The sequence below is a fragment of the Opisthocomus hoazin genome, chromosome 5, assembly GCF_030867145.1.
Source record: "Opisthocomus hoazin isolate bOpiHoa1 chromosome 5, bOpiHoa1.hap1, whole genome shotgun sequence".
NCBI lineage: Eukaryota > Metazoa > Chordata > Aves > Opisthocomiformes > Opisthocomidae > Opisthocomus > Opisthocomus hoazin.
The window spans coordinates 66,360,879-66,380,918 of NC_134418.1; the positions used below are offsets into that span (position 1 = coordinate 66,360,879).

The following is a 20,040-nucleotide window of genomic DNA, read 5'->3' on the forward strand; positions in this document are numbered from 1 at the left end:
TCGTATTTTCTTGGTCTCCCTGCAGATCTTTGGAATGCTTTACTTCTCCCTCTTTCTTGTAAGTCATAGTTTCTGTTCAATGCATCAAAAAGATATTACTTCCTAAATGAACACATGGCGATATGGAATACCAAGGCTGTAAGTCAAGGCGTGGATTGCAGAACTTCCATTTCTGAACCACATCAGCTCTGCTTTGGGTGTCCTTGTGGTTTCTGATGCCGACAGAACACATAACTTGAATTGCAGGCTAGTATTCAATCGGTGACCATGTATAATTCCATATAGAAAGTGTATTTTTTCTAGAATGAATATTGCTAAGGTATACATATGGAAATATTTTACTAAAAATAATCACTTTCTACGGTTTCAGGAAAAAAACTCTCATAAAAACATCTCAGCCAAGGCATTAAAATTAAGGTTCTGTCAACACTTTCATTATAATTCCCATTATAAGGGACTTAGAACTTATGGAGATGAAAATGTTCACTTTAGATAAAATAAACAACTCCTTGCAAATGTGAAAGAACCAATGGTAACATTTTGAAATTAAACAGGAAAACAGTTTTGAAAGCTTCTTTTGCTATTCACTTTTCACCTAACAATGTACAGATTAATAACAGATTAATGAAGAGAAGGAATATGAAGCTTCAGATTCCTCAAACAAACTGTCAGTTTAAAAGGCTAGAATTCCAACATAAACATCAAAATAAATCAGACTCCTAGTTACAGACAGATACGAGAATTATTATTTGTATATGTTCACTGCTTAATCAACAGTAAACATTCTTCCTTTGAAGGATTTATTCCAGGCATTCTTTTAAAGTACTAGTTACAAATAAAATATATTACACTATTCCAATGACTAAAAATCAGAACTGATGTTTCTGATTCAGTGAAAAACTGAAAAATAAACTCCAAATGAAGTGTTCTGTATATTAAGTTAAATCAAAGTATTTCCTTTAGGACATTATTATCAAATTACACCGATATTTAAAAAAGGAATCATATTCTGTTGAGCTTTTTGATGTGGTTTTCTAAAAGTTATTCTGGTTCACAAGAATTCTGATTGGATGTTTAAAATTTTGAGGTCCCAGAGGACAGGAAAACTTGCAAATACTTTAACTGATGCCATAATCATATGGAAAAAAAAAAGGTAATTCCTGCTGACACAAACATAGAAATCTACTTTTTGTAAAGATTGCAGTACATAGAAAGGGTGTGTTTATGAATCTGCACACTCATACTTTCTCTCCAAGGCATGATTTATTTGTTTTCTAATTCCAATTATGGTATGACCTAAAAGAAAAATTGTCATGTCCACTAGATTGTATTTACTCACAGTTTCTTGGAAAACAAGATAATACTAATATTTAGTACAAGACAGCTTATAGTTGGAAACAGCTCACAGAAGCATCTTTATTAGATTATGGAGAAGAAAATTTGAACTACATTCTAATTAAAGAACAGAACATGTCCCTATTTCTTGGATTTGGTTTGAGTGCTTTCTATGTGTCTTTATATATTTATAAAAAATGGTTCCAGAGAGGGAATGGCTGTACCTTCCCTTAATAAACTAAAATCCAGGAACTGTCATCATTCCTACAGTGAATCATCACATCCACTTATGTCAGTAAGTGTTGCCACTGATTAAACAAGACTATATTTCTTCAACTAAACTTGAGAAGTACACAAGAATCCATGGTACAAATGGGTAGCTTTAGTGCTGTTCTCAGTGCTGTCTGGCTTGTACCCAGGCTCTGTGGGCAATGGGTATCAACAGAAACTATAAAATAAGTAAGACGAACAATCTCAAATTAAAGTTAACAAAAAGAAGACTACATTTTTATAAGAACCTTGCATACAAACCTGTAAGATGAAGTGTTTTCATGATCTAGGACTGTATTAGTTGTTAAAATGCCTCGTGCTGAATCAATTAGAAATGCTGCATTTTCATTACCAGATAAAATTGAGTATTCAGTTTCTCCATTCAGCCCACTGTCAAGGTCAGTTGTAAATACCTGTTTGGGAGCAAAACTGAGGCTTAATTCAAAATGGCAGAATGTGATTTCAGAAAGAAAAACCTTATACTACAGTCATCTACTTCACAGAATCACAGAATGGTAGGGGTTGGAAGGGACCTCTGTGGGTCATCTAGTCCAACCCCCCTGCCGAAGCAGGGTCACCTACAGCAGGCTGCACAGGACCCCGTCCAGGCAGGTCTTGAATATCTCCAGAGAAGGAGACTCCACAACCTCCCTGGGCAGCCTGTTCCAGTGCTCCGTCACCCTCAGAGGGAAGAAGTTCCTCCTCATGTTCAGCTGGAACTTCCTCTGCTTCAGTTTGTGCCCTTTGGCCCTTGTCCTGTCGCTGGGCACCACTGAAAAGAGTCTGGCCCTGTCCTCCTGACACACACCCTTCAGATATTTATAAGCATATATTAGGTCCCCTCGCAGCCTTCTCCAGTCTGAACAAGCCCAGCTCCCTCAGCCTCTCCTCGTAGGGGAGATGCTCCAGTCCCCTCACCATACTTGTAGCCCTCCGCTGGATTCTCTCCAGTAGCTCCTCATCTTGCTTGAACTGGGGAGCCCAGAACTGGACACAGTACTCCAGATGGGGCCTCACTAGGGCAGAGCAGAGGGGAAGGAGAACCTCCCTCAACCTGCTGGCCACACTCCTCCTAATGTATCCCAGGAGCCCATTAGCTTTCTTGGCAGCCAGGGCACACTGCTGGCTCATGGTTAACCTGTCATCCACCAGGACACCCAGATCCCTCTCCACAGAGCTGCTCTCCAGCAGGTCCACCCCAAGCCTGTACTGATGCATGGGGTTGTTCCTCCCCAGGTGCAGGACCCTGCACTTGCCCTTGTTGAAATTCATCAGGTTCCTCTCCGCCCAACTTTCCAGCCTGTCCAGGTCATGCTGAATGGCAGCACAGCCTTCCAGTGTATCAGCCACTCCTCCCAGTTTTGTGTCATCAGCAAACTTGCTGAGGGTAAATTCTAACTCTTCATCCAGGTCATTGATGAAGAACTTAAACAAGACTGGGGTTACTTTTTAAATTAAGTTAAACAAGACTGTTTGGTTACATAAATCTACCTTAAAAAAGTGACTAAAAAAAAGTTAAAAAAGACTTCTGGTTACTTTTGCTTTCGACTGCACAGATTTAAGCAAATAATCATATTGTTCCCCAACAGGATTTATATGTGGGGTTACAAAATCTGCTCATGAACTGCCATAGGATGCACACGAATTCTTTCCCTGAGTAATTTGAAATTCATCTACATAAAGTGCTGGGGCTGAATGTAACCCTTTTACAGTTCTTATATTACTATAAGGTTGTTGTCAGAACGCTGTCTCTGTTCAGTGCACAGAAATGCACTTTCTCAGGGGTCCGGGACTGGCCCTCAAAGTATTACTACTATACAAACAGACAAACGATAAAATAATTAAATTATTAAGTATTCAGAGCTTTCATGGAATAGTTCATTAATTACTTTTTAAAATACAAGCCAGAAAATGTAAAAAGGGCAGAGGCAAGCTATAAAACCAACAGAATAAATAACATTCAACAGCAATGAACAGGTTTCTCAAAGACTCCTCAGATTCTTTAAAAAGTCATCTTTGTATTTTTCTGGTTGCTGAATAATCATTATAATGAGTACAGGATTCAAATCATAGCAGAGGCAGCCAGTCAGATTGAATAAAGGAAATATAACAGAATGTATTCTATCATAAAATTTTGACTACACATCTGGGTTGACTGCCTTTTGATTTTTCCCCATTCCTGGACATATGTTTCTCTAAATACAATGTCCATCATTTTCTAATCACTTTGCCCTGGAGGCATTTGTAGCTTTCCATTTATTTATTCATTAGAGGAGTAATATCTTTAGTACCTAACGTGACCCTCACTGTGACCTGACTTGCAATGCAAGAACATGTACTGAGGAAATTATGCGTTCTTCTAGTCCAACTGATGTCGTCTTCTGCTCTAACGTGGCCAGATGGAAACACTTTCGGAGAATGGATCCATTCAGAGGAAGAAGTGTTTGCACATTTAAATTGAGACAAGCTGCTCTTTAGGCATCAGATTTTAAATTGAACACTTGGGTTTGACTCTACTAGTCTGGTGAGTTAAAAGTATTCTTTTTATTGGTATAGTCCTTTCAGTAGATGCATTAATGCAAGACCCAGCCTGTATTGTAACCAGAACCGCAGCTTTGAATGGTATTTTTCAACTATACGAAAAAAATTAAAGTCCAGTTTCACAACTGTTAAGAAGATAAAGAATTATCTTTCAACTTAACAAACCTGAGTGAAAGATCTGAAATGTGCTCTAGAAAAAAAATAATTGAATAGTTTAGATATTCATGCAAAGTAGTAACAACACCAAGAACTCCATTCTCAGTTTTTAAGAGACAACGGTCCAGAACAGACCTGGCAGGATTGTAGTCATGAACAGATCAACCAAACTTATTTTTAACTACAGCACTAGGCTTGTGATGATATATTTCCACTTACCTGTATAATGTCTGTTTTAGGACTTTGGCCTTCCCATACTGATGCTTTGTAATAGCTTTGCTCAAATTTAGGTACATTGTCATTCACATCTTGTATCAAAACTGTCACTCCACAAAGCGCCGAATTCAAGCTACTTTCAGCCAAAACTGAAAGATGTGTTTTATTCTTAACTTCATAATCAAGAAACTTTGGCTCTTTTACCGTAATTGCACCTTGTTTGTTAAAATAAAAATTAAAAAAATATCAAGATGTGACATATGTATTCAGGAAAAGCCACACACAAATGCAGTTACGAAGTCCCTAACATATGTGGTCTCCTTCACTGAACACGACAGAATTCCAACAAGCTCTCCACCATGTCCTTCCTCTACCCAACATCACCTCCCACATGCTAATTACTGTACAAATCTTGGACAGCTAAGTTTTCACTGATTAACAACCACGTTGGCAATTTCCTAAAACAAAGATGATTTACTTGTAGAGGTATAGAGAGAAGAAAGTGGCTGCGTGATGTGCGCTCCTTGACATGTGACAGTGAGCCAGCTGTGTCTTAAGAGACTCTTGGCCCTCATGTGAGCGTGGCTACATCTAGTGCTTCATCTGCATCCAAACTGGGCAATAACTGTATCAATTTATGGAGAGTACAAGCACAACTACACTTCTCCATGATAAACCTGAAATGTCCTTGGAAATCCGTGGTGATTGTTTTTATGTTCTAGGTAATATAGTAATACACTCAAAATTCTTCATTACATCTGAACATCAAACATAGTTTATTTGTATGTTAATTTCATTAGAAGTCAAATTCAGTTTTGCATGGATTTTCCAGTAATGATGCCATGAATATCTATATCCCAAACCTGTAATAGCATGGCGTATGCACTTACAGTGCCTCTCATCTAAACAAAACAAAATAATCTTAACTGTCCATCAGCACCAAACATGACAGCTTTACAGCAGTACAGCACGCTGTCTGGAGACGTCAGAATAATCAGGGATTAAAGCCTCCAGAAACTCAGGGAGAAATCCATTTTTTAAGAGTACAGACTATTTACACTGTTTCTGAGGAAAGCTGCTTACACTGTCTATGCCATCCCAGAAAGACTACAGCTATTCAGAATGCAAACTCTCCTGCTGCAGATGTTTAGGTGCTGGGAGGCAACCAGAGTAGCTATGCTCTTTTAGGAGCCTTAGATGCGAGCACGTAAGTGCACATGGGGAATGCGCCACTCTCCTGCCATCCAAAGTTCCTGACTGAAGAGTAGGTGAAAGCAGACCTACTGGAGAACTCAAATACAACCGCCAAAAGAATAAACAAACTTGATTTTCAGACTTGTCAAGGTTTGCCTGAAACAAAGAGCATTAAACTCAATATGAGTCTAACACTTCCTACATTAGGAGTGCTTCAATGGATTATGTTAATTGAGTTTTTGGGCAACTTTATGATGAGAAACAAGACAGAGTCTCATCTTGGATCACAAAGCAGTAGTTTTATCAACTCCCAACACCTGGTGATCAACAGTTAATCAGAACTGAGCATTTTAAACAGGTATACTGGTGTTCAGTTTCTTTCCATATCATTTAAAATAGTGCAGGTCTCTCCACGTCCCTCATTTTACTAATGATTTATTCACTGTAACAGCAGAGTAATACTCTAAGATATCTACCCCTTGTTTTTGTGGTAGGAACTTGCTATATTTTAGAGACCACACTCTCTAAGCTACAAGCAGACACTTGAAAAAAACCATATATTTATAAAAACGTACCTGTAATGGGGTGTATGGAGAATATGCTTTCCTTCTCGCTGAAAATGCTGTATTTTATGTTTTCTCCTGTAAATTTGCGTTCATAAGCTTCTACAGTTAGAAGTAATGTACCTATTGAAGCAATAAGACATTTTTCATCATATCCACTTTAGAAGGTTTTATTCTAATTTTATATCACTGTGATTAATAGCAGATGCACAGCCAAACAACTGTTTATTAGGCTAGGTGCTTACTGATGAATTAAAATAGTAGACAATGCAAAAACTCCTCCATGACTTTCACTGCATTCCAACTTCATAAGCAAGACACAATATATCCCTCCTTGCCCAGTAAATCATAGAATTACAGAACGATTTGGGTGTAACGGACCGTAAAGACCATCTAGTTCCAATCCCCCTGCCATGGGCAGGGACACCTTCCGTTGCTCAAAGCCCCATCCAACCTGCCCTTGAACACTTCCAGGGAGGGGGCAGCCACAACTTCTCTGGGCAACCTGTTCCAGTGCCTCGCTACCCTCATAGTAAAGAATTTCTTCCCTATATGTAGTCTAATTTCTACCCTTTTTCAGTTTAAAGCCATTACTCCTTGTCCTATCACTACATATCCTTGTAAAAAGTCCCTCTCCAGCCTTCTTGTAGGTCCCCTTCAGGTACTAGAAGGCTGCAATAAGGTCTCCCCAGAGCTTTCTCTTCTCCAGGCTGAACAGCCTCAACTCTCTCAGCTTTTCCTCGTAGGAGAGATGCTCTAGCCCTTGGATCATTGTTGTGGCCCTCCTCTGGACCTACTCCAACGGGTCCCTGTCTTTCATGCACTGAGGGCTCCAGAGCTGGATGCAGGACTCCAGGTGGGGTCTCACCAGAGCGCAGCAGAGGGGCAGAATCCCCTCCCTCACCCTGCTGGTCATGCTGCTTTTGATACAAGCCAGGATACGCTTGGCCTTCTGGGCTGTGAGCACACATTGTTGGGTCATGTCCAGTTTTTCATGCACCAGTATCCCCAAGTCCTTCTCCTCAGGGCTGTTCTCAGCCCATTCTCTGCCCCGCCTGTATTTGTGCTTGGGATTGCCCTGATCCATGTATAAGACCTTGCACTTGGTCTCGTTGAACCTCATGAGGTTCACACAGGCTCATCTCTCAAGCGTGTTCAGGTGCCTCTGGATGGCATCCCTTCCCTCCAGCTTGTCAAATGCACCACACAGCTTGGTGTTGTCAGCAAACGTGCTGTGGGTGCAGTCGATCCCACTGTCCATATTGCTGACAAGGACGTTAAACAGTGCCTGTCCCCATACTGACCCCTGAGGAACATCACTCGTCACTGATCTCCACTTGGACATTGAGTCGTTGACTGCAACTCTTTGAGTACAACCATCCAGCCAATTTCTCCTCCACCAAGTGGTCAACCTGTCAAATCCATGTCTCTCCAATTCAGAGACAAGGATGTCATGTGGGACAGTGTCACACGGTTTGCTCAAGTCCAGGTGGATGACATAAATTACTCTTCCCTTATCTGCCAACACAGTAACCCCATTGTAAAAGGCCACCAAATTTGCCAGGCATGACTTGCCCTTAGTGAAGCCAGGCTGGCTGTCACCAATTACCTCCTTATTTTCCATGTGCTTTAGCATAGTTTCCGGCATGATCTGCTCCATGATCTTGCTGGGCACAGAGGTGCAACTCGGTGGCCTGTAGTTCCCCAGGTATTCTGGTTTTCGTTTTTAAAAATGGGGGTTATGTTTTCCCTTTTCCAGTCAGTGGGTACTTCAATGCACTGCCACGACTTCTCAAATACGATGGACAGTGGCTTAGCAATTTCATCCGCCAGCCCCTGCGGGACCTGTGGATGCACCTCATCAGGTCCCATGGACTTGTGCACCTTCAGGTTCCTTAGATGGTCTCGGACCCAATCTTCTCCTGCAGCAGCCAGTTCTTCATTCTCCCAGTCCCTGCCTTTGTCTTCTGCATCCTGGGTGGTGTGGCAGGAGCACTTGCCAGTGAAGACTGAGGCACAACAGTCGTTGAGTACTTCAGTCTTCCCCATATCCTGGGCAACCAGATCTCCTGTTTCCTTTCAGAGAGGACCCACATCTTCCCTAGCCCTTCTTTTATCACTGATATACCTACAGAAGCTTTGTCTTGTTGCCCTTGATGTTCCTGGCCAGATTTAATTCTACCAGGGCTTAGCTTTCCTAACCTGATCCCTGGCTGCTCAGACAGTTTATCTGTATTCCTCCTGGCCTACCTTTCCTTGCTTCCACCCTCTGCTGGCTTTCTTTTCGTGTTTGTGTAAATTACTCATCTGATGACAACTTCATCACCTGCCTAAATAAAATTCTGTGCTTTAACTCTTCCTAATCGCAAACGAATTGCAATCCCAGGTACCACTGGAATTATCTCTTACCTGAAGTCGCATGTATTCCTTTTATTCAGGTTATGCTGTCTTTAACCATTTAAATCTCACCTTTTCATGAACTCTTTAAGGAAAACAGTACTCTTTTTTTTATCATAAGAATGCACGTTACCCCTGTATTACCACAAAGAGTTTATTTTCCCCTCATTTATCTGAATTCAATTTGGATTTTTGCACAATGTTTTAAATTAAAGACTCTTTAAAATTTTAATTAGCCATCTTTTGACAGAGAGAAAAGATGAAACTACATGCATAGCTATGTGTCAATTCACACAGAATACAAATTTCATTAAAAGAACAATAATTTAATATAGAATATAAGAAACATCAAATAAAGATCCTGTCTGAAATAGCATTAGAGGAAAAATGTGGAACTGAATACATTATCCTGCTCTGAATCATCACATTCAACAAAAATGTATCAATTTTAAAAAGCATTATCAAGATTGCCAAATAATCATTCTTTTCAAGTGAGTTATGAAATTGTTTAGCACATATGGTAATTGATTTTAATGAGTTTTAATTATTTAATTGTAATTGATTCCATTCTGCTGTGACAGAGTGAGGTTACTGTGCAACCTGAACTCTTCCAAACAGCATTACAGACAACTAGCTATTTAATTACACTACAAAGGGCATGCTGTTCACATGTGGTGTCCTGGATGTTGGAGCAAAGGATTTTATATTTAATGTAAAAATGAGAGGAAACATTGCTCTTACAACTGTCTGCTACCTTTTTTACTTTAGTGTTGTAACTTCCTAATTTTTAAAAACAGGAAATTTTGTTTTAAAAGTGGTTTGTCATTTGCTCCTGAAATCTGACTGTCAAAAACAAATTATGCCGATTTTTGACAGATGTAATTTTCTGTACTAGTCAATATATTTATAAGATATTGACTACAAGAGTTCTGGAAGTAAGATCCAACTATCCATAAGGTAAAGACTGATAGGAACACTGCACTGTTTTTTTAAGGAACTAAAATAGGGGGTTGTAGGTTGAGTTTTCCTTGTGGAGCAACTTCGATTTACTACAAAAGCCTGCAAGGGCAATCTTTCATAGCATCCTGAGAGCAGAGTTAAAGACAAGAAAAAAATTCAAGGTCTGAAAATGTCGCTATTTATCTTAAAGTTGTCAGCAGTCTTTTTATTCGCTTGCTTGCCTGTTTAAGGAGAAAAACTACCAGAAATGAAGGAAGCAGCAGCATTTCTACTTGAATTCATTTTTCAGAGGTTAGGTTTATAAATTGTTGCTCTGGGTCCTCAAATCCTAATCCTTTAAGTTTCATATTTTTAATGTAGTTAAAATCGTTTACAACATTTTAGGCACAGAACAAATTTCTTCTGTTTCTGATACCTTTCACAGAAAATTACACCTTCAAACAATGAATCTTTACAGTACATAGTCAAAAAAATATGACCAAACTCTCAGGTCTGTTGTGACACAAACGGGCCCTATAAAGGTAAACATCAAAAGATAGTACCCATCCACTGGAGCTCACAGTTTCAAGTATCCGTAATTCAAATACTGCTTCAAGCAGAGGTCACAACATGTAACATTTAACCTGGAGAAAACTGAGAGAAAGGCAACTTTCTGGCTGCAAAGCACACTGAAATGGCACAATGAGGATGAGATCAGCACTGAAGCTAGTGCAAGGAAGAAGGGAGATCAGGATCATAGCAGAAAGCAGTCAGACTGACTTGAAATGCTATGCAATCGACTTCTGAATTAGTTAAGAATATTAAAGGAAGTGAAGACTGATTTAAAATGGTTGTATTTAGGTTTTTTCGGTTCAGTTGCAGACAACCTGATTGTATTTGAAAGTACCTCAAACTGCTTTAAATATTCTACACACCAACCTTCACATTATGCCTGCTCACTTGAAATTGAAGCATGGCAGCATGGACAGTATTTGCTGGCCAAACAGGCTCAAAAACATTCACCGTACTCTGTGTTAGGATGTAACACATACACCAGAACTGAGCTACTGTACCACAATATTACTGTTTTTCTTCTCTCTCCAGTCATTATAGTAGTTCCCCTCCTTTGTCATCTAACCCTGGTTCATCCTTGCCATTATTTCCCGAGACGTCTTAAATGCTCATGAAAGAAAACGCTAACTGAGCAGAAAGAGTAAGAGGCTACATATTTTAAATCTATTAGAAAAAAAAATACACGAGTCAACAAGTTTTACTGGTGAATCTGTCTTCATGGAAGTGCCACGCAAACAACCATTCAAGCGAAAGCTTGGTGAATAATACAGGTTTCTTACCCTCTGGAGACAGCAGTGACTTAGTTGTCGACTGGCTTGTAAGTGCCTGTTGTAATGCAGTTTATAATATCTAAAGACATTAAATACTTCATATTAAATAAAAAGGAGAAGAATGGGGTTTTCTGAAGGTCATTAAACATAGAGGTCAAACTCTTAAAGAAAATCTGACCACAAGGACCAAATCCTGAGGCACTCACCCAACTGACGAGTTTTAATTTAGTCTAAACTAAGGACCCTTGGCTTCGGCTTTCATCGTTTATACTATTCAGATTTTTTGATTCTTTTAAAAATAAACTTCCAGTTTTCCCACTCTATTAGTTAAGGTAGAAATAAAACTAGGAGGAAAAGCCACATTTATTAATACCAGTTTTACAAATAATCAACATGTAACGTAAATCTCCTCTAGACTGAATACACTGGTACCATTCATACTTGTAGGGGTCCCAGGATCACATATATCCTTGTAAACTAACGTCTGTGAGAGTTTTGATTACAACCCTGCTTTTTTTCCACTGAAATAAAAAATATTTGATATTTACTTATGCTTACATAAATAAGAAAATGGTACAAACAGAGCTAAAACACTATTAGTATTTGGTAAAATCTGTCATACTCTTACAAGAACCTGATCTTCTTAGCAAATAGACTTCTATTAAATATACAGACTAAAATTTTGAAATTAAACCCTCCTGCTTACCCTGAAGCTTTGCTATATTTCCTTTAATGAAAACAACTGAAATTTAATCTTATTTCTATTTTCTATAGACTGAATGGGAGAACAACTTCCTTAGGGCATTTCCATAATTTCAGACTGGATCGTCTAGCCTGATCCATGAATGTATCAACACTTCAGAAAACTTAGGATCAGATTAGCTTACCTATTGCTACAAGGCTCCGAATTTTATTTTCTTTCGTTAAATGGATACTTGTTCCCTAACAAAACCTAATCTTCCCTCTTTTTATTTTTTCGTAACTAGAAAGAAATATTAATGCAGCACTAATGCAGGTTAAGCCCATCTCTCCCGAGAAGACTGAAACCCCAGGGCCTCGACATTACTCCCACAGGAGGCCTGATAAAGAGGTTCTCACGACACTTTCTGAAAACACAAGCCTGCTGCAGCAAGGGAGAGAAAACTGAGAACCCATGGCTCGCCTCTAAACACCCTGGTCTCTCCGTGTTCGGGACACATGTACATCACCACAAGTGACCCTCAACATGTATATCAATGAAAAGACAAAAAATGAGAGATTAACACACATTGCTGTGACATCCAAACTGATTCTTCTGGAAGCAGCAATGCCCCCAGGGCTGACTCTCCTGCGCAAAGTGACACACAATTAATTACTGTACAGTGCTGACGCTAGTAAAACAGGATTTGGAGGCCTTGGGATATCTGTGACTCACATTCACAGAAAGATTCAATTTTAGGCTGTCTAAAACTACTTGTAAATCCTGGTCAAATTCATGGAATAAAAAGCATTTTTAGATGTCAGGACAAGTGTGTTTAAGGATTTTTTTTTTTTGAATTTGTAATAGAAGCAATAAATGAAGTACTGTTTTAAAAAAAATTAAAGAACTTTAAAGAACTTCTTATCCTATAGGTTCTGTACTCATAGTGCTCAGTATGGAGTGAAAGGGAAATTCTGCTCTGCCTGAGGAGACCTGAATCTACACCATTCATATTTCATGAGAGTGTTTTAACCACCATGCTACTGCACGCTCCACTTTTTCCTGTTGGAAGCCTTCCACTTTTTCCAAAATCCCACATCTTTTTTAACAGACAGTGAGATGCTCTAGCTTGGTGGTTTGATCACTCATCACAACTCTTTAAAAGTAGCCTGAAACCAAGGTAGTTCATCCATGGTTTAAAAAAAAAAAATAAAAAAAAATATTCAATTTACAAAAAAATTTTCACCTTATTGCCTATTTTCAGTTTATTAACAGAAACATCAGTAATAACTGCAGCATTATCTTTGTTTTAAAATAGACTGCTGAAAATTTGTCTTGCAGTTCCAAACAGGCACAGGGGAAGGAACGGGTGAGCAATCACAGCAGTAATTACTGCAACAGTCATCTTCACCCTTAGTTCTCTATTCTGTTTGTAATTATACAAGAATATTGATTTGTTTTCCAAAATGATTAACACATTTCTTTTTTACTGATTCCTAATCAAATATATAGGCTGTTACTTGAGATCTAAGAATTGACTAGTCTCATGATACCCTTAGGATACAAAGGAATATTGCTTTCATTTTACTGAGGGAAACTTGAACTATAAAGAGGATAAATGACTTGTTCAAGGTGAACCTCATGAGGCAGTGTTTGGATCAAGAACACAGTGCAAGTCAGATCTCTAAATACGTCTGGTCAATTGTACAGCAGGATTTGTGGGCAGAAAAACGTGAAAGGCACTCCTTTCTGCCCCTCAGCAGGACAAACCCATCCCCTGAAGCAGGAAAAGGTACTTACCATATCTAATTGGCAGGAGGCATAACTATAAATGTTCTCTGAATGATAAAAAGTAGAGCAGTACTTATCATTATACTAAACAAAAATACATAAATTTGTAAGCACTGTATGATTTGAGCTGTTTGTCTATAGGTAGCATTCAATAGCACAGGCTCTGCCTAGAGATGCACTCTAGAAGCCTGTCTGAGTGACAAAGTACCACAGCCGCCGAACGTCTCACCCCTTCATCCCTCCCTACCTCCCATTCTCCTTCTTCTGGAAAGTCCAAAACCTCAATGAGGTTTCTGAGTATCTCTGAAAGCTATCACAGTTCATGAAGGCTTTTGCAAAATCAAGAAGTGTCATGTTGCAACTGGTACACACCGCTCATCTCGTCTGAGCTTGTGTGTGCTGACAAATGAAACGATGGGTAAATACTGTTCCCCCACCATTAAAATCATTTTGCTTTTAAAAGAGTGAACCCACTGATTCCCAGGCTAGGGGATGGAAACACACCATCTCTGACACAGGGGCTTTCTGTTTAAGGTGAGCAACACTGCTGTACACGGGCAGCAAACTCCAGAGCCATACAATGCCTCCAACTAACAAAGCATGCTTCTTTTTTCGCTCTGGCATGCCGGAAAAGGGCAGATGGATATTTGCTTCATCCCAATCAACTATTCTCTGCTGCTGCACAGGAAAAAGGTTTCCCTATACTATTCATTACCTTTCCTAAAGGAGGGGAGATTGGCAACCACACAGACACAAATTAGGATTTGATGCCCACCTGCTGCACTGTTCTCAGGCACACTTGCTTCATACAGGCTATGGCTGAACAAAATCTCCTCCTCTTGTTCCTCTGTGAAGATAATGACCACAGCTGTGGCTGTTCGAGGTGAGGTACCTTGATCTGAAGCCATCACTAGCAGCTGGGTACTGAAGTCCTTGGAAGTCAAGGGCTCCTGAAGAATGATGTCACCTGTCTTCGTGTCGATCTGAAATACAGCTTCTGCTAGCATCAAACTAAAAAGAACAGCTCCATTTGGCCCCAGATCCGCATCCTCTGCTCTCACAGCGGCTACTGTCTCATTCACAGCAGTTTCAGCAGGCACAAAGGCCCTGATAGGATTCTGCAAAAAAACAGGATCATTGTCATTGACATCATCAACGTGCACCACAACCCTGACAGTGGTGCTTCTTGGCACATGCGTGCTACAGTCACTTGCCACAGCCCTAAACGTATACTGGGGTTTGGTCTCCCGGTCCAGTGCCTTTGTAGTAACTATAGACCCAGTTACACTGTCAATAGCAAATGCTCCGAAGGTGTCGTCAATGAGGGAGTACGTAATTCTGCCATTCAGGCCATCATCTTCATCAGAAGCAAAGAGGTCCAGGATGACTGAGCCTTCCTCTAGGTCTTCTCTCACAGTGATTTGATATTGGGTCTTTGCAAACAATGGGTTGTGGTCATTTTCATCCAAGACCGTCAGATAGAGCTGCATGGTAGAGCTTCTTGAGGGGCTGCCAAGGTCATGGCACTCAATTACAAGACTGAAATTGCTGATGTCTTCTCTGTCTAAGCTACGAGTGAGCAGCAGTTTTCCTGAGGTGTTATTTAGCGTGAAGTATTCTCCAACATTTCCACCTTTCAAACACATAAAAAATAAAATAATCACAAACAAGTGCTTTTGAAAAAAGAATCTTTTGTGAATATCACCATGTTAATTGCAAGAACATGATCCAATTGCTCGTAAAGCTGGTGCACTCATGTGCCTGTCACATAATTTATTCATCTTACATGAATTAAAACCTGCATTTGATTTAAATCAGTGGGTGGCAATGACAGTAAATACAGAACGTCATATCAATTTACAGAGTGGCTATTTTGCCAGATGCATGTCTTTTTTTCTAAAGCAGCACACCTTATAAAATCTCCTGCAACTATGCTGCTGCATAAAGTGACCTCTTCCCAACCTTAGTTACAAATGTCAGAAAACTATAAAGCATTGCTGACAATTGTAATTACTTGCTCCTTGTTCTCTTCTACAAACCTGCCTCTTGGAAATGAATAGTTGTGCAAAGCCTTTATTTGGGGGGTGTGGGAGGGGGAGGTAAATATGAAGCAGTCAACAGAAATGTCACCTTTTTTAGTAACAGTGAATGGCATACATACTTGATAACATGTAGAAAGACCAAAGATTATTTAATCAAAGATCATAATAGATTGTGAAATTAAAACCAAGAAAACATACCGGAATTTATAACTGTTTCTTCAAAGAAAAATGTGTTGGCTGTTACCACAGTAGGTACCTGCCTGCATTTGAGCTATTACTGAGAGCCACAAACCAAAGTAAGCACAGCAAACTTGTATTTGTGCAAAGATATTACAGGAGGCTTTGAACAACCATGGAGCTTACATTGGCATCATGGACACAGGCAGAGTTTTGCAATATGAAAACCAAGTATTACATTACTAATTGCTGGGTGAAAGAAGCTCTCATGAAATAAAACTAAATTAATACAATAAAATAAATAACATTAGATTAATTCTTGTACTTATTTGCAAGGGTATATTTACATTCAGAACCTCTGCAACTATAACGAAAATGGACAAAATTATGCCTTTGTGATAAATGCTTTCTTCCAGCATTTGGTAGTTTTCTGTTTTCTGTACTATTTCAAATCCAGAAAGCAGGCAAAGCATGCCTGGAAAGTGCTTATTAATGCTGACAAAGGGGTGAAAGGTGTGTTGTTTTTTTTTCTTCCCACATGAAAGAAACATAGGGAGGCCTGGTAAAATCAAGACTAATCTAAAACTTGGATACTGCTGTTTATATACTTCCTGATTTACACTAACAAAAATGATGGAGTGTAACTTACCAATTATTTTGTATCTTAGAGCTCCGTTATTGCCAGCGTCCACATCTACAGCCCGGGTAATGTAAATGACAGAAGGCTGTTGGTTCTCTGGAATATGGATCTCAGGGGCAGGAAGAAGAAACATGGGAGAGTGATCATTCTCATCCAGCACTTTGCAGATAACTATCACCGTGCTCGACAGTGGTGGGGTTCCACCATCTTGAACCAAAACTAAGATTAATAAAAAGAGAACAAATTTTATACAGTGGCTGTGGGTGCAGTAATAGATGTTCCTTAATAATAGCAAAATAGCAGAGTTATTTGTGCTATGCAAAAAGCACATGCTCTTCTGTACTTGAAAATTTTACCACTTCCATCTAATTCAGATGGCATGAAAAAAGGTAATGTTGACAGTAACACCACACCCATTCTCACTTCCCATTTTACAGGCACTCATAGCTATTTCCCACTGTTACCTTTAATACTGAAAACCTCGTGGGTTTCCCTGTCCAGTGATGCAGTTGTTACGAGTTCTCCACTGCCCGAGTTCATCTTGAATTTCTCATAACCCATTCCTGGTAAGATTTCATACCGCAGCAAGGAATTCAGTCCTGAAAAGCAGAATGGAAGTCTTAATAAAATGCAGTCACTCTTCTCATGTTCAGGTCTACAGATTTGTCTCTTCTCATCCTCCACGGGAAATGGGTTATGGATGAAATAACTATTTTTAATGCAGTAACTGCTTCTTCATTAGCAAAAAATATCCAAATTTTAAATTCAAAATCCTTCAAAATCCTTGTCGAGATGCTGCTTTGTGCTAAGTTTTCCCGCCACTCAAAGTGACACCAGCAACATTTCCAGGTACCCAGGATACGTCTCCAGACAAGCTGATATATTAACATGGTGCAAGAGAGCATTAACTTATACTGTGGAATCCCTGCATTTGTCTTCTGCTCTCCCCAAGGTAGTTAATTTATTTCTCAACCCGGTGTCGGGCAGAGTATCAGGCTGCTCCGGCAGCTCTGGTTCTCCACTTAACTTCACTTGGAGCCAGTGCAACCATCTCTGTACAGTACAACACTGACTAGTATAAGCATTCAGAGAAAACATTTGCATCTTGGCCTGCCCATCAGTTTTAAATATTTGTAATGCTGAGCAGGCAGGTGCCTAAGTCCCGTCAGGCCTCACAGGGTAGGCATCTCCTAGTTGTCTGCAGCATAAAAGCCAATTTAGTGGCCATTCCCACAGCACATCTCAGGCCTTTTAGACTGCTCCCACTTGTAGCCAGTCTCTGAAATGATATTGCTTCATTTCATAAAGTCACGCAACATTTCCAGAAGGGAAGGTTAAAGACTTTCCCTCCCTCGGAGTTTTTCTGAATGCTAGTTCCATTCAGCTCCTAAGTAGACCCACCATTTGTATATAGTACAGGCATATTAGCTTTCCTGTCTTTCTCTAGGAAATAGTAGACTTAAAAGTGTACAGGCTTTAAAAAACCTTTCTTTCAAAGTTGCCCGTCTGAGTTGAGCAGGAAATGTGACTCCACATTCTTACCTGTTATGGTTATAAAATAATTTATTTCCTACTTCTTCCAGTTTCAACACTCTCCTGAGGGAAGTATAATGTCCTCTTCATCACACCCATATTATCAAATTTAATGAATTTAATCCTACATTATACTTCAAGGGCGTGTACTATTGTGCTTCCCCCCCCCCCCCGCAAATTTTTGCAAGTTTCATTCAGTAATTCTGTGTTTTTCCAACCAACAATCAGCCTTTTAGTATGGTAAGGACAGTTAGCACACCTGGAAAGCTACAGGACTCCTCGTCATACTAAAACTGCTATTCAGAGTTAAACACTGCCTGCCTGTTCTCATCTGCTGCAGCAACAAACAGGACAATCTGCATCGGAATTGATGGAGAAACACCAGTGTGAGTGAAAAAACAGAGTCTACGTTTTTTAACATCCATGACTTCCTTTGTCTGCCACTGAATAGCTTTACTAAATAGTTCACAATTCTACTGAAATTTTATTCAAAGAATTATTACTGTAAATGCATTTGCACCTGAACTAAGTCAAGGGAGGGACATATTCACACAACTGGCAGCAGAAGGAAAAATTCATTACAGAAATCCTTCCAGCCTTCCAAAACAAAAGAGAAAAATCACAGCAGCAAGGACATTCAAGAAGACTGTCTTCAAAGTTTAAAGGTTACCAATACACTATCTGATCTGTCCATATTAGATACCATTTAACTATATTTAAAAAGATATTTGCAGCTCTGTCGGCGTGTATCTATCCTTAATCACCAGTATGCTACAGACAGAAAAAAGACATGTGACACTGCATAGCTGATATTAACTACTAGACTTAGATCTCCTGCAACTGAACTGCTTCAACCCAGTGCATTCACAGATTTCACAATGGACATTATTCACAGACAGTGCCAAAAAAACCCATACAGGTGTCATTCAAGTTGACTATTCACACACTATTGAAAGTTAAAACTTATAACCCTAAAAGCACACAGATACATGACACCTTAATCACATTTATTTCCCAAACACTCGCTGCTTCCTTTTTCGTATCCAGCTGCTAGGAGCGTACACCTAGCAGTAAGAGAAAGCCGCACGCACACCCTGCCGAAGAAAGGAGCATGATGACTCCACACATTCACGTACCACGGCAGAGCAACTGACACATCTGCACTTGATCCAACCTGTTGGTTAATTATTCACAAGTGCCAGTCACATTTTGGGGGCTGAAATTACAAACTGAGATGAGAAAAATCCCTACTCCTCCTGCACATTAAAACTGGAAGAGGAGCTAAGCCTCTTCCTTGGTACCAGCCGATAGCAGGGACCCCTTCCCCTGCAGGCCAAACGGCAAGGGTGGATGCACAGTGCCTGAACTGCAGCCAGGGTAAAGCTTCAGCCCCTTTCCCATTCCCCCCCCACCAGCACGGGCAGCCCCTGCTCTCCCACGGTGCTACCACGGCTTTTCTGGAGCAGCAGCCGTGGCATTACTCTTCAGATATGTCCACTGCCAACACAGGTGAAGAAACAATGGGAACAAATGTTCCACCTGCCCCAAATCTAGGCTCCAGTCTCACCTTCATAATACTAGTGTTGTTAAGACCATGATAATCCATGAACAGGAGCAAGACATAACGCCTAGTGAACAGCCTTAAGCCCTATCTCATAACTAAGTCAGTGGTCCCTATTGACGTTCTGAGATTTTTCTCCTAAGGCTCCAGACATAACTACCAAACCACACAGGTGCACATGAGCTTAAAAGCAGACCTTGACAAATGCTAGTTCAGTTCATTCAGAGCTTCTGCAAAGATATATCTCAAGGCAAACCCCTGACCCATCTTAAATATGCTGCGGGTATCTCGGCTTTCCCATTCGTTTCCAGCATTTACTTGTATTACCTGTGTCTTTACTCTTGTCTTTACTTGCATTGCACTGTTAGATCTCAGCCTTGCGGCAGGTGGAGAGCTCCCACAGTGTAAGAGGACTTCAAGAAAACCAGGCAACATAGAGTTGCAGTAAGTGCAGCTTTTGTAATGTGCAGGAGGGAGTCGGCCAAACAATATGTTTCACGATATCTGCATGAAAGAAAATCACTACAAGAAAATATCTTAGTAGTAATTTGCAAAAAAAGATCTTTTAAACTGGAAGCAAGCTTAAAGCTTGGGTCAAACAGAAAGAAGGTGACAGCCGCTTGCTTTCCCTCTTCCCTTTGCAGGGAATGAAGTAGAAAGCAA

General features: G+C 39.9%; 1 protein-coding gene across 1 annotated transcript in view; it reads right to left on the reverse strand.

Moving 5' to 3' along the window:
* DCHS2 (dachsous cadherin-related 2) overlaps nucleotides 1-20,040 on the reverse strand; it is a 125,820-nt gene that overhangs the window by 19,361 nt on the left and 86,419 nt on the right. Inside the window, exons 11-16 of the mRNA XM_075422108.1 lie at nucleotides 16,748-16,882; nucleotides 16,293-16,502; nucleotides 14,200-15,057; nucleotides 6,288-6,398; nucleotides 4,522-4,733; nucleotides 1,867-2,018 (exon numbers count right to left, since the gene is read on the reverse strand). Of these exons, the coding sequence (XP_075278223.1) occupies nucleotides 1,867-2,018; nucleotides 4,522-4,733; nucleotides 6,288-6,398; nucleotides 14,200-15,057; nucleotides 16,293-16,502; nucleotides 16,748-16,882 (1,678 nt within the window). The remainder of the gene's footprint in view (nucleotides 1-1,866; nucleotides 2,019-4,521; nucleotides 4,734-6,287; nucleotides 6,399-14,199; nucleotides 15,058-16,292; nucleotides 16,503-16,747; nucleotides 16,883-20,040) is intronic.